The following is a 14,278-nucleotide window of genomic DNA, read 5'->3' as shown; positions in this document are numbered from 1 at the left end:
TAAGAGTCAAACACAGCCCTAGTCCAGGCTGCTCTCTCTGTCCCCAAGAATTCTCCCCAGGCTACCCCCTCACTCAGAGTGTTTTTGCCTGGCTGGAATGTGTCCTTGTACTCTGATAATGCCTCTTAACTTGTCTGGATGGGGGACAGAGAGGGTTGTGTGTGTCTGTAGAAAGTAGCCTACTGTAAAAAGGGCGCAAACACATTCATTGCTCTGTCCATTTTTGCCCCATCCCTACCCATCACTGGCATGTGGGCCTTCAGAAGGTTTTCCAGAAAGGAATGTGGCCCTCAGGCTGAAAAAGATTCCTCACTTCTGGAATAAGAGTACACTGCCTTAATATACTGCTGGAGTCATATGATCAGTGGGATTAGGCACAACTCTGAAGTTAAGAGGGAAAAGGGAGTCTTGTAGAAGTGACAGAGTGCCAGTCTAATTTCTACTGGATAGGACTGCAGAAATGACGAAGAAGCCTGCCCCATTAACACCTAAGAAGCCATCTGTCTTGGCTGCAAAGTTCACTTCCTTTCCCTTTTCAGACCTTGACCTTCAAGAAAACTTGTCACCTTTAAGAGATGTGTCAGTACAGTCCTATTGTTCCAACGGCAAAGATGAGCAAGACAGCTCAAGGTCATTACATTTTGGGTTGCAAAACAAAAGTAACATAGTTCTTACAGATTTCAAATGCAGACTACATCAGGCCTAAATCGGAGCCTTGAGAAACACGGTCGTTCAGTAATTTGTCAGGCGCACAGCTCAAGGCATGTCTAACAGCCAATAGTAATGTCACCATGGAAAGTTACCAAGAAAATATCTCCTTTTTTAACAATGAAAAGGAATTATCTCACACACCCTGAACTTATCTTATAAAAATGCAGCAGTCGCTACTGAATCTTGCTGAGAGTGGAAAAACACTGGCCATTAAATGGCAACCCCATATACAAGCTAGAGTAATGCACTCAAAGGTCTTTGATTAACCCAACATCTTTGCATTAGAAGCATTCAACTCATTTGGCAATTCGGAATAAGTTTAGGGCACTTGCTTGGATGCAGTCAATTTACCATGCACTTGCCACACCAGCTTTATGCAGATCACTTAAAATTGATGCATATCACTTAAAAGCAGAGTGTGTTGGTTCCCAACCACATGCATTTAGAACTATTTAGACCTTTAAAATATGGTCCCTTTAGCATATGTAGTGGTTGTGAATGAATGCACTGTTTCCTCAGGGTTCTTACTTCACATGAATTAGATGCTACACCTTTCATTTTTTGGCTCACACACATAAATTTTTGTTAGTTTTCTGTTGGGGGGAGGAAGGTATGTTATTTTCCCATCAGTTTAAATGTAGGATACATCTTAATTGTACTATTGTTACAGAGAAAATGAATACATCAGAGTGCATCCCTATATTTGAAAATGAATTTAAAGTATTTTTTTTAAAAAAATGGTCCCAGCTTCACCAAAAGAAAGCCAATCTTGCATTACAAGTAAGATTAATGTTTCAAAGAAAAAGACTTGCATAAAAATCACATGTACTAATTTATATGTATAGCTGCAACATATACATACATTTATTATTATTATTATTATTATTATTATTATTATTATTAACATCAGAAAGAGTTACTAAAATTTAAACAGACATACAGAGCTTCCTACTTATGCAGGGGTTATATCCCAGGCCCCTGCACCCGTAAGTGAAATTGTGTAAAGAGGGAAGCACCCTCTAAAAATCCTTTAAATGCTTTCTCTTTAATTCATACCAAAAATACTGCACGTATTCCAAAGAACTGAAGCTCTGGGGCCGGCAGGAAGCAGGAGGATGCATGGGAAAGCTGCTGCTGCTGCACTACCCCACACACCAGCTGTTAAGTGGGGAAGCTGAGCCCTGCTGTGCCTCTGGTCTCTTTGGGGCTTCCTCACGAGCTGAGAGGACTCTCCAGCTCTCTCCTGCCACTTCTGGGTATGAATTGCATGACTTGATTACTTTCTTGTGCTGCACATATACACAGTCACACACAAGTAGAACACACGTAAGTTGGGGGATGCCAGTATAATACCCCTAATCTCACCATAATGGAGAGGAGAAGGACTTGTGTGCCTGCTCAGTCTGCTGTCCACATGCTAACTGCTGGTGGGCAACATCAAGGCCTCTCCTGCTCTCCTCTTTCATGGTTCTTTATCTTTAAATTAGACTTTGAATTGAGAGCCCTTTAAATGGAGGATGACTTCAAATAGAGGCTGGCCTTCTGTAAACAGAACACATGGCCACTCTGATTCAGGAGTATTTTACCTCTGGAAGAGACAGAGGAATAAGCTAGGAGGAGGGGAGACAGGGCCACTCAGCAATAAGGGGTCACTTAAGATATGCAGCAGGGATCTCTGATTGCACATTTAAAAGCAGCTGCACAAAAACATGCAAGCAACTTTACATAGGGAAGCATCTGGCAAATATTTTCCCCAAAACATCTCCCTTGCAACTTGTAAAAATAGAGGGTTAAGCACCCACTACGTCCTGCAGCTGCTGCAGCCAAATTAGTCATTTGCTGTACTAATGGAAACCAATTATTCTGCTTTGATTTTCACTTTCCTCAAATAAAGCAGACTGGATCTCCCAGGAAATTGCCCTCTAGCTGCTGCTCTCTCTGCCCCAGCAATTACCGTATTTTTCGCACCATAGGACACAGTTTTTCCCTCCTAAAAAGCAAGGGGAAATGTGTGTGCGTCCTATGGAGCGAATGCAGGGGGGAGGCAGGCGGGAAAAGCCCCCAAGAGCCGCACACAAGCTCCGTGCGCTCTTGCGGGCTTTTCCACAGGAGGGAGAAGGGACTGACTGGCTGCATCAGTCCCTTCTCCCACCTCCCAGAAAAGCCAGGAGAAGCCGCTATCCCTTTAAAGGGGTTGCGCGGCTTCTGCGGGCTTTTGCGAGAGGTGAGGGAATCCACCCACCTCCCAGGAAAGCCAGGAGAAGCCGTGCAGCCCTTTTAAAGTGCGCGCGGCTTCTGCCGGTTTTGCGGGAGGAAAAGCCAGGAAAAGCCGTTATCTCTTTAAAGGGGTTGCGCGGCTTCTGCGGGCTTTTGGGAGAGGTGAGGGAATCCCCACACCTCCCAGTAAAGCCAGGAAAGCCCTGCGCAGCGTCTCCCGGCAAGGAGAGGCTGCACAGGGCTAAAGGGGAAGCCAAAACAGCGAGCGGCATCCATCCCGCTCGCTGCCTTGGATTGTTCCATAGCTGCGCGCAACCCCTCCGGCAAGGAGAGGCTGCACGGGGCTATGGATTCTTTAGCCCTGCGCAGCGTCTCCCGGCAAGGAGAGGTTGCGCGGGGCTAAAGAGGAAGCCAAAACAGTGAGCGGGATCCATCCTGCTCGCTGCCTTGGCTTGTGCCATAGCCGCGTGCAACCCCTCTGGCAGGGGGAGAGGTTGTGCGTAGCCTGTACGCTGCTCTTTGGGGCTGGGGGAAAAAAAGATTTTTTTTCTTGATTCCCCCCCCCCCTAAAAACTGGGTGCGCCCTATGGTCCAGTGCGCCCTATGGTGCAAAAAATACGGTACTCTACAGACATGCCTGGTCAACTTTGAGCATCTGCTTAGGGGCAAAGGGTAAGTCAATGGCATGCAGTCTCTCTCTTGCCCTCTGTCCACTGAGGAGAGCAAACTGTGTTTCTACAGAGTTGGAATTACTGGACAAATCTCAGTCACCTCTGCCTCTGCTTTGATCAGAGATCGCTTATTGCAGTTGGACCTCTCTCCAGCCCAACAGTCTCACCTGATGGCTGATGGCACCAATGCAGCCTCCAGTTCAAAGGATGCAAGTTGAGGTCACACTATTGGTTCAGCCACAGGTGAGTGAAGTGATGAAAATCCAAGATGGCCAAGTAAATCAATACTAAAAGTATAAAAGCCTCAACAAATGTCAAATATGTAAATGGGGATGAAGGGAGGTAAATCAATAACTTGTGCCTCACCAATTATGTAGATACTGACATACAGCACAGACTAAAAAAAGACAATGGTTGTAGGGAGTTTGATCTGGCTTCTGAAATCTATGCATCTGCCCTTGAGAATTCTCTCATTCTCCCTCTTCTTCCCTCCCTCTCTCTCACACACACATTTGCTTCCTCCACAGGAACAACACTTGCTAACACCTTAGCAAGATCATCCACACAATAAGCAGCCAATAATAATTGCATCAGCACACACAGAAAATGAAATTGGAGAGAAGGGGCAAAATCTGAATGGAGAGCCAACTTTTTTTTAATGCTGGCATTTTGAATGTTGCTCAACTTTTGTGCCCGGATTTTCGCTTTTTGAAATATGGTAAACCTAGGTGTGAGGAATCTTTGGCCCTCCAGATATTGCTGAACTACAATTCCCATCATCCTCAGCAAGCATGGCCAGGGATGATGCGAGTTGTAGTTCAGCAACATCTGGAGGGCCAAAGGTTCTGCACATCTGCTCAAGGACAATGATTTGCTGTATAGCTAAGTTGTTTAGAGCACAGTGTTGATAACACCAGGGTTGTAGGTTTGATTCCCCTACAGTACAGTTGCATAGTCCTGCACTGCAGGGAGTGGCCTAGATCATCCTTCCTCAGGGGTCCCTTCCAACTCTATGATTCTATGATCAGTTTCCTTATGCAGAAAAAGTGAAAAATGAGATAAACTGAAAAGCTGGATAACCAAAAGGACCTGTGATGGCATGGAACAGGTCTGTTTGATCTAGTACAGCCAAGCAAATTATAATGCATGACTTCACCCCAAAGTGTAAAGATAGCACTGATCGAATTCAAAGCCGAACACTCTACTGCTATCAGGGATTTGGCAGTGACAGAAAGTGTGGTTGTATACCACTACAGAAGCATACTGCAAGGATAATGAGGCTGTACACTGCTTGTACGAATTCACTAAAGCCAAGGTAACAACAAAGGATGAAGGTTGGAGAAACAGAGCGAGGTGATAATCTGGCATAGCAACAGAAAGGATGTCACTGCCTCCAGCCATAAGCCTTCCCTGAGGACACCATATCCTGGGGAGGACCACAGTGAGGAAAATTTCAGAACTGTGCCAGGGGAGTCACTTGTAAACTTCAAAAGGCTGAAAGACTCAAACACACCAGTCGCAATGAAAACAGAAGCCTCAAGCTCAATCAGCTTTCACAGAATGAAGGAGTTGGAAGCTGAAGTGGCTGGCAGGGTGGACACAGCCTCCTGACGGAGGCAGCACTGCTGCTGACTGGGACAGAGAGTCCCAAGCTTGCCACTGCCCTGCCCTGTTGTGGGAAGCAGCAGCAATGCTGCTGCTAGGAAGCTGCTTTCACAGCCCCGGTAGCTGTTGCTGGTTGGTCAATACAATATCTGCATCTTTGGCAGATAACTATCCAGTCTCTGCTTAGTTACCTCCACCTTTGTTAGTCTGTTCCATTGCTGAATGGCTATTACCATTCAGAAGGTTCTCCTAAGCTTCAGCCAAAATCTACATTCTAGTATGAATGTGTATTTATACATTATGCTGTGCTTTGGGTATTAAAATACAAGCTTTCAGGTGTGCATACACTGAAAGTCTGTGATGCTGACATAAGGTTTTTTTGAAATTATATTTTTAGTTAAGAGGCCTAATCACAGAAGTTGTCATGAAGGTCACAAAGAAACTACGATCACCTGTATCACAAATATAATGTGTGAAGTTCTAGACAGACAAAAATGACTAACTATTGGGGGCAAACTATCCAGAACAATAGGGTCACAATCTTGGTTGTGGTCCTTTAGTGCTACGGTGTGATCTATTCTTCCATGCCTACCCCTAAAAAAATAATAATAATTCAACCAAGAACCAAAGATTACAAAATTGCAAAGACTTACATAGATGCACTGAGAAACTGTAAACAGCAGAGGTACTTGGGCTGCTTCGCAAGACCCACCCCCTCCTTTTACTAAGCCTGCTTCTTTATCTCCCCTTGTAATAGTGCTGCTGGCGCAAATTGCTGCAGCTCTCATGTGCCACTCTGATACCCAGTCCAAGGATAGCTGTGCAAGATTTTTCTGCCCCCACATGGCATAACAAAGAAACTACATGCCATTCAGAAAAAAAAACCCTTCACTACTGTCCTCCCCTTCCCCTCTCTTCTTATCACCACTCCCTCTTACACAAGCCAATAGGATTTCTTCTTGGTCCACAAAGCTTACCCTTCAGTGTTCACAGGCAGCTTGTAAATAGGAGCAGAAGAGGATGAAAGTGTTTGCATACAGTGCTGTCGGCTGAAAGATGAAACAACCGGCAGGAAAGAGTGATGCTGCTCAATATAACCCAGAAAGGAAGATATCCGGGTAAGAGCTGCTTTCTTTGGCGTTTCTATATGAGATTACAGAGGTGAAGAAATGGGCTCGTATTGGCCCTTTTATGATGAATCTGTACTGGAGTTGCTTAGCCTCAAGATAAGGATCCACTAATGGAAACTTTGGGATCTAAGGACATTTGACTTGGCAAAGCAAAAAAAAAATGGATCCAGCTTCTCCCTGGACCAATGTTACTGAAGGAGCAGCCTCAAATAGATGCAAGGTTGGGTTATTTGGAGAGGGACACTTTAGAGGCAAATCCTGTAAACATGCTCAAGGCTTTTGAATCAGAGCTCAAGATGATCTATATAGACATTCCTTATTTTTGAAATTATTTGAGGCAATACCTGCACACAGACTCCTGCCAGTTTCTACAACTACCAAGAGAGACATGCAGAACAGCAGTTACATGCTGGCCTTTGATTACAGCATATTTCTTAAATGCCTGTTTATTCTGAGTGAGACAACCCAATATTTTAAGGAGCATAATTCAGAGTCTTTAGGCACCATCTGATTTTACCGATTCATTCTACTGTTGCCCTTTCACACATCAGTGTCTTGCAAGAGGATTATACTCAGTGTGAATTTGACTTTGAGAACTTATTTCCATGCTAGTGACAAACCAGGGTGAGCTGTTACATGATGAATGTACTGACCTTGGCTTTATTTATTTGGAAACTGCTTGGAAAGCTGTTAGTTTTCTTTGTCCTGTGCATTCAAGTCAGCACCTTAAACAACTGCACTCTCAGAAGATGTCCTGAAGTTTGCATTTGTACTGCTGATCTCATGAGTTGTGCCAAGAAGGATCTTGAACAGGTCCCCAGCACCCTGCTTCCCACAGCCACTACCTTGGACCTCAGCTACAATAACATTACTCAGCTTAATGACTACTGGCTGGCTGCCTTACCACGTCTCCAGACCCTCAGGATCAGCCACAACAAGATCCACAATATCACCCGGCAAGTGTTCCACAATGCCACTTACATTGTACACCTGGACATGTCTTCCAACTACCTGAGCACTGTGGAGAAGTATTACTTTGATGGCCTTGTGAAGTTGGAGGAGCTCTTGCTATACAACAACAAGATTGTACAAGTCGATCAAAATGCTTTTGTCAAGTTAATCAGATTGCAAAAAGTCTACCTGAGTTGGAACAGGCTAACAAAATTTCCATTTGAGTCCATTCAAAGACTTGAACACCCATACCTGAGAACCCTGGATCTGTCTGCTAACAACCTAAGCAGCATTCCAGTTCAAGTAATAGCAACTTTGCCTGGGTACATAAAAAATGGTTTGTACCTTCACAACAACCCTGTGATATGTGACTGCTCTCTTCATCTGATGCTCCAGGAATGGAAGCACCGCGGTTTCAGTTCTGCGGAGGATTTTGTAGAGGAGCACACCTGCAAAGCTTTCCCCAATGTGCCACGTTCCTTAGTCAACACCTTCAATTACAACAAGTATATTGGAGATTGCTCCTGGAACCAATTTGACATTCCCCAAATCCTCTGCCAAGTGGGAGAATCCTTGGTAATAGACTGCAACACGAGCCTCCATAATGACAATGCCACAAACTACAGATGGATCTCTCCTAGACATGAATTATTCATGTACCCTGAGCACAGTAATCAGGAGCATCAACCTTTCAGAAATGGAAGCCTATTGATCAGAAAGGGTAACCGTTCCCATTCCGGCGTTTATGTGTGCATAGCCATCAACGAGCTCCAACAGATCAACCAGACGTTTGAAGTCAACATCACATTTCAATACCCCAAACCACCCGAGTCTTTCAATACCGGCCTCACAACCCTCTTAGGGTGTGTTGTAACTCTGGTACTTGTCCTCATGTACTTGTACCTCACACCATGTCGCTGCTCCAAGTGCTTCAAGAAGCCCGCAAGCCCCCCTCCAGACTGCAGCGCCCAATCGTCCATCCTTAGTACCACCCCGCCAGCCACAGATGGGCCAAATCGCAAGATCAGTGCAAACAAGCATGTTGTTTTCCTAGAGCCCATCAAGGAAGCCCAGAATGGCAAGGTCAGGTTGGCCATCAGCGAGGACTTTCCAGAAGCTAAAAGCCCCAGACTCTTACAGCTCAAGCTGGACAGTGAATCAATCAGCTCAGTCTTTTCAGATCCTCTCATCATGTCCTATGAGGAACGAGAACAGACACCGGCAGATGGATAGGAAGCAATCCACAGGAAGGATGCAGCCAAGGTGGAGAGTGGGGAAGGAGTGGGGTCAAACCCCATATCCACTGTGGGAGGGAGAGGGAAGACAATATATATTTACAAAGCATCTCCTCACTGAAAAGCACAGAGGAATTCTCTTCATCTCCCTTGGATGGACTACTGTGGTTTATTCTTAATTTCTTTCATCTCCACTAGAAATTATGGAGGCCTTTTCTTCTAACAATTCTAGTCTGACCGTCCCAGAATCCATTTATTATGCACAACAGAAGCAACCATCTTTTGACAAAAAAGAATTGAATGCTCTTTACACATCCCAGATGACTACAGCCTGCTCAGTAGTAGAGACAGTAACTTGTAGCAGAGAGTACCATCCCCCTAAAGAAAACTGCTGTGGAATACAAGATTGTGTAATGGCTTTGACTTTCAGAGAATAAACATTTGCTATATAAGCAAGCCTGTTTTTATTTCTGGAGAAGAAAGAGTGCCCTTGCTGGACCAAAGAGGGGGCCATTTCTTACTTTTTAACTGCTTTAGTCAGCTACTGCTTCTAATATTAATTTGGAAAGTAGGTTCCCGAGCCCATAATTTTCAACTTACTTCTAGGCTTCTTGGAACAAGTCATAGCATGGCTAAAAACTGAAGCAATTGCTCCCTTTACAGAGGTCACAAGCCCTGCTCCAGATGACCACCTCGCCCTTTTGGATATGTGCAGTCAGCCACGTAAGTGTCAGAAACTGTAAGAGTCAGTCTTCTGCTTGAATCAGCTTAACAAAACTGCTTGGTATTACTAGACACACTGCCTGCCCCTTAAAAGCACCTTGTTCTGGGTTTGCTTTTAATGAGGAACCTTTTCCCTAGATTGAATTCTTCGTATCTACAATAAAATTCTAATAGCTCGGGCATCCTGTGCTTTTGGATCACTGTGACAGAAAGCAAAAATTGGTGCCAGAAAATTATCCTTGGGTTAGACTTGAGAAGGGCAAATTATTTATTTTGCTGTCATCACAGCAGAGGGGAGTTTGATCCAGCAGAGGGTTAAAAAGGATGCTATTCTAGACACAGTGCTGATGTTGTGTTATGTTTTTTAAATGCACAATTAACCTATGGCTGGCCAATTCAGATAACTGGATTAGATAGACAAGAACACTGCTTTGGTTAGTGTACCTTTTTATATAACTTAATATAGCCATTAAAAGTTAACTTTGTTTCTCCCCACCCACCCCTGCCCCAAAAGCTGCTGTAAATAATCAAATTCAGGAATGCATTAGATTATTCATGCACCTAGTGTAATTACAACAAGCCAGCTCCGCTCCGCTCCGCTCTGCGCTTAAATGAACCATCTCCCTGCCTTTTTTCTCCTTGAGAAGGGCAGATGTGCTTGGGAGAACGAAGCATCTAGCTATTTTGGTAGTACTTTAATCCATGTAATGATAATAATTGTAACCTGGGGGTAGATTTCCTCTCAGGTTACATTTAAATAAAAATGCCCTTTTATTTTAAAATGTTGTTGTCTGCATCTGAAATTGCCTTTGCCCTGCAACGGTGTGAGACAGTGCAGGCTTCTTCTCCCTTGCCTGTGGCCAGGTAAAGCTCCATATACAAAGTTCTAGTTCTTTTAACACAAAAGGAGCTCAAATACCAGTCTAAACCCAGGCACTCTAAATATTACAGATGTCTCTGATGTTAAAACCAAATTACAACACAATTTAATTTTGGCACAGTAAATGAGGCTGGAAGGTGCAAAGAAAGAAATGCAACACAAAATTCTAAGTCTGTGGGCAAGAATTTGACACAACATACACAAACAAATATTTACATGTATGTGTATGTGGGGGGGTCAAGACTGAGGAAGGAAGAAAACATATGAAATTCCATTAAAACTAATTTCTGCAAGGCTTGGTGCAAAAAAAACAAAAAACCAAGGATCCCCCCCACAAATGGGCCATCTCTTTGGAGCAAAAGAAGATAGAATAGAGTGGTTTCTCCCTTCTAATACTTTGGCTTGCTTACTTTGCACACATTCAGACACTGTTTTACCTTGCAAAGATACTCTTCCAGGAGTATATCAAACTACATTTGGCCTTAATCCCTTCTCCCCATGGCTAGTAGTTACTATACTACATTATTTCATTACAGGCTAGCTATACTGCAGCCCAAAGTACAGCCTGAAGACGGAACAGAAAACTGGGCTAGATAAGTTGGCACACACCAACATGAACATTACAGAGCAAACTATGCACTGCCAGAGGTTCTCACAAACTTGTATTCTGGACAGCCACAAATGTTGTTGACGTGAGGCTAGAAAAATCCAGGGAAGATATTAATATCTTCCAAGATCATCTGGGTCGGGGTGTTTCTAAACCAGAAGCTAAGAAAAATAACCAAGATTGTTTATTCTATTAACATTTATTGCTTGCATCTTGCGAAGCATACATAGCCACTGACAATCCTGAAGCAGGATTCCTGATATTCAAAACGTAGAGAGATGTGGATCTTTAGTTTGGCCATATTTTTATGCTGTGGTTCTGCACACCAGGGTCAAAGCAGAATATGGGGAAAGCAGCAGGAGATGTCAAGCCATGATTTCCAGAACTTGAGATGTTCTATGCTGTTGAGATGCTCCTACTATGCTGTCTGTGGACAGAGTCAACTTGAGCCTGGGAAGAGTAGCACACCAAGCAACTGTCAGAGACAGCAGCGTTCTGTATCACAGCCCTACTCCCCCCAGTTCTTTGCCAAGAAAAAGCTAGTAAGTCACTTGACACAAATCAAAACTGAATTAAGCAACATTTGCTTCTTTTCATATGTGCACATGTCAAACACCATTTAACTCCTTTAAAAAATCCATATTTAAAAATCAATTTGTAAATGGATAGGCATTGAAGTAGTTAAGATACAAAAATAAGTAACAAGAGATCAAAGCAGCAGCATTTTTTAAAAATCCTATTTATCCAATTTTGGAGGCTAAGAAATGTGTGGTTGAGAGTTTTTATGCGTTCTAATCTGTTCATGTATCATAAAATTACTGCTACATAACCCAAACCTTGGGATGAAATGGGATAGACTACCAAAAAACAACAACAATTTTTACAATTTATCTTTTATCCAGCAGGAAAGGATGTAGGAATGCATTTGCTGCTTCTGACTAACAAATCACAACAGACATACTGAGCTTCAGGGCAGAAATCTTAAGGTGCAGCCTAGTATGTGTCTATTCAAGTAAGCCCCCTTGAGTTTAGTACTACTCACTCCCAGGTAAGTCTACATAGGATTGCAGCCTTAGCTACTGAGAAGCTAATCCCACAAGAAAAAAAGGCAGAGGAGGAGTGGTGCTCATATTACTTACTCCCATGGCTGCTCTCATAGATATTCTCAAACTGAGAATAAAAAAGGCTACAGTTTTTGTCCACTGAAGTGCTCCTTAGCAAAGAAAGAAAGAGGGGGGGAAGTCATCGTGATACATGCAATAAAATGGAAATTAGTTATTCTGTCTGTCTATATCTAGCTAGCTATCATTACTTCTAGTTAAAGGAAATAAACTGTGCAGATACTACAATAAAGTGCATAAAATTCTTCAATAATTTTCATGTCATTCTACAGTATTCCTCACTGCTCTACAGTAGACCAGGGGATCAGTTAAATTTCAGAATCTCTTAAAGAGTACAGTCATGAATTTCCAATTACCAGCACTTTACAAAAAAATCAGTCTGCTCTCTGGGACTGCCCCTTCTCCTAACTATGGACAGAATTCTCCTTCAATCACAACATCATCCTGCATTAAAATCTGCCTGTGAATTATGGCCAATGTTCTCAGGCCCTGCTCACATTCCGTCAGCAAGAGAGATGATTGGTAGAGGCACATGACTGTGTCTTTTCAGTAATGGAACTCCCATTGTTGAACTCATTCCTAAGGAAGTTAGACTGGCTCCTTCTTTGATGTCTTTTGCATGAACCGTTAAGATTCTATTCTGTCAGACTTATAGTGCGTTTTAATTCATAGCAGCTGTAGATCTAGCTTCTAGTTTTTGAATGTCCACTGGTTGTGATGAGATTTGAATGGTTCAAAGCTGCCTTGGATTGGATTGGAAGGCACTATATAATATACAGTATAAGTACACCTTTCTCCCAAGCCCAGATTGTGCCTGACCCCAAAGACCTTCACCACAATGCAATATAATAACTGAACACACAACTAAGCATAGAGAAGATGAGTAAAAGGACGTGGTAGAGATATAGACATCCCATGGTGTTCCTGTATTATCCAACTCCCTAATTTAGACAGAGAGCAACAAGTGAAGGGCCTCACTCAGCTCAGAGGTGGAACACATGTTGTGCATGCCAAAGGGCTCAAGTTCAACCACTGGCATTTCCAGTGAGGGCCAGGAAAGACTCCTGCATGCCTTGATGGAGAGATGCATATCAGTCTGTGTAGACCAGGGGTCATGACCTTTTCTGAGCCCAAGGACCACATTCCGTCATGGACAACCTTATGGGTGCCTAATGCCATTGGTGGGTGTGCCAAAGGCAAAAGTGGGGTGAGCAACAGGCGTGAGCCCTACCTTTGTACAGTAGGCTACAGACAGTTAGAAGTTTCTTTACACACTCCCATGAACGCATCTCTCCATCCCGCCATCCAAAAGGCACTACGTCAGTTCAGGAACAAGCAAAAGCATGTGAGGAGGGTGTGGAGCAGGGCTGATGTGATGTGTGATCTGTGGAAGGGGTATGTGCTGGGTAGGGTCTCAAAGCCTCATTAGAGAGGTCTGGAGGGTCATTATTTGGCCTCTGAATCGGACGATCTATAGCCCTGGTGCACACAGCTACATGGAATATTCTGAAGTAGCATAAGGCAGTTTCTTGCATTCCTACAGAATGAAGAAGGTAGGACAGACTATCTTATGTCCACTAGGAAGAACCGGACATCTGCAAACAAGTCAAAACCCCTGTTTCTCCACAAAGTGGCCTTCGAGCCACATACCAACTGGGAAGTAGAAGAACAGTTCCATTCTAAGTGACTGTGCCCACTCTACACCCATTAAAAAAGCATGAGAAAGCATGAAATACTATCCACATGCTCGCTTCTACACATTTCTTCAATGGGAAAACAATCTCATAGCTAAGAAGATGGCCAATTACTCAGAGGCAAAGTTCAGAGATCATGCTAGAACCCAGTTTGGCACCATGTGAATGAGCCTTAGTAAGGGCATGTAACCCCCTGCCCCAGCAAAGCGTGGTTTGGAGGCAAAAGTTTCTGTTTTTGTTAATGACTGGTTATTTTTCGCTTTCCAGAGCAGTTTCCCTCATCATTAAAAGCAACCCAAAGTTTCTGAAAGCACATGCTTCATTCCCATCTGAATTAATCTTCAATTTAAGACACCCAGCAATGAGGTTTGTTTTCAATCTAAAAAGGCAAATGAAAGCATAAGTGCATCTATGAGTGCATTCCACCATCTGTGCATTGCCTACAGACACCCAATCTCAATGCCTTTGATGCCTTCTGACCAGAAAAGGGTGTTGCTAAACCTTCCCAGCTTTGACCTACTAAGAACATAAACATATGGACATCCCTGCTGGATCAGGCTAGGCCTATCTAGTCCAACATCCTCTCCTTACTCTTGATAGCAATCACTAGCTATTGTGTGCAACTCGGCACTGTGAGAAGTGAATAAGCGCTTTCTTTTGTCTATCCTGAGTCTTCCAACATTTAGCTTCATTGGATGGCCTGAATTGGAGGGATACTATTATGAGGGACAAA

At 43.5% G+C, this 14,278-nt stretch overlaps 2 protein-coding genes across 5 annotated transcripts in view; one reads left to right on the top strand and one right to left on the bottom strand.

Moving 5' to 3' along the window:
* The window catches only part of RNF123 (ring finger protein 123), an 88,882-nt gene that overhangs the window by 14,943 nt on the left and 59,661 nt on the right, over window positions 1–14,278 (bottom strand). The window lies entirely within an intron of this gene.
* Window positions 5,345–10,025, top strand: AMIGO3 (adhesion molecule with Ig like domain 3). The gene has a single exon (XM_083603435.1). It carries the CDS (start codon window positions 6,971–6,973, stop codon window positions 8,516–8,518), a length of 1,548 nt encoding a protein of 515 aa, XP_083459561.1. The 5' UTR covers window positions 5,345–6,970; the 3' UTR covers window positions 8,519–10,025.

This window comes from Podarcis filfolensis, assembly GCF_964270895.1.
Source record: "Podarcis filfolensis genome assembly, chromosome: 2".
Lineage (NCBI taxonomy): Eukaryota > Metazoa > Chordata > Lepidosauria > Squamata > Lacertidae > Podarcis > Podarcis filfolensis.
Note: the sequence above shows the minus strand (reverse complement) of the source record. Positions and strands in the feature narration are given on the sequence as shown.

Excerpts from the sequence above, each read along its gene's own strand:
- AMIGO3 (XM_083603435.1), top strand. The coding sequence starts at position 6,971 with ATGATGAATGTACTGACCTTGGCTTTATTTATTTGGAAACTGCTTGGA.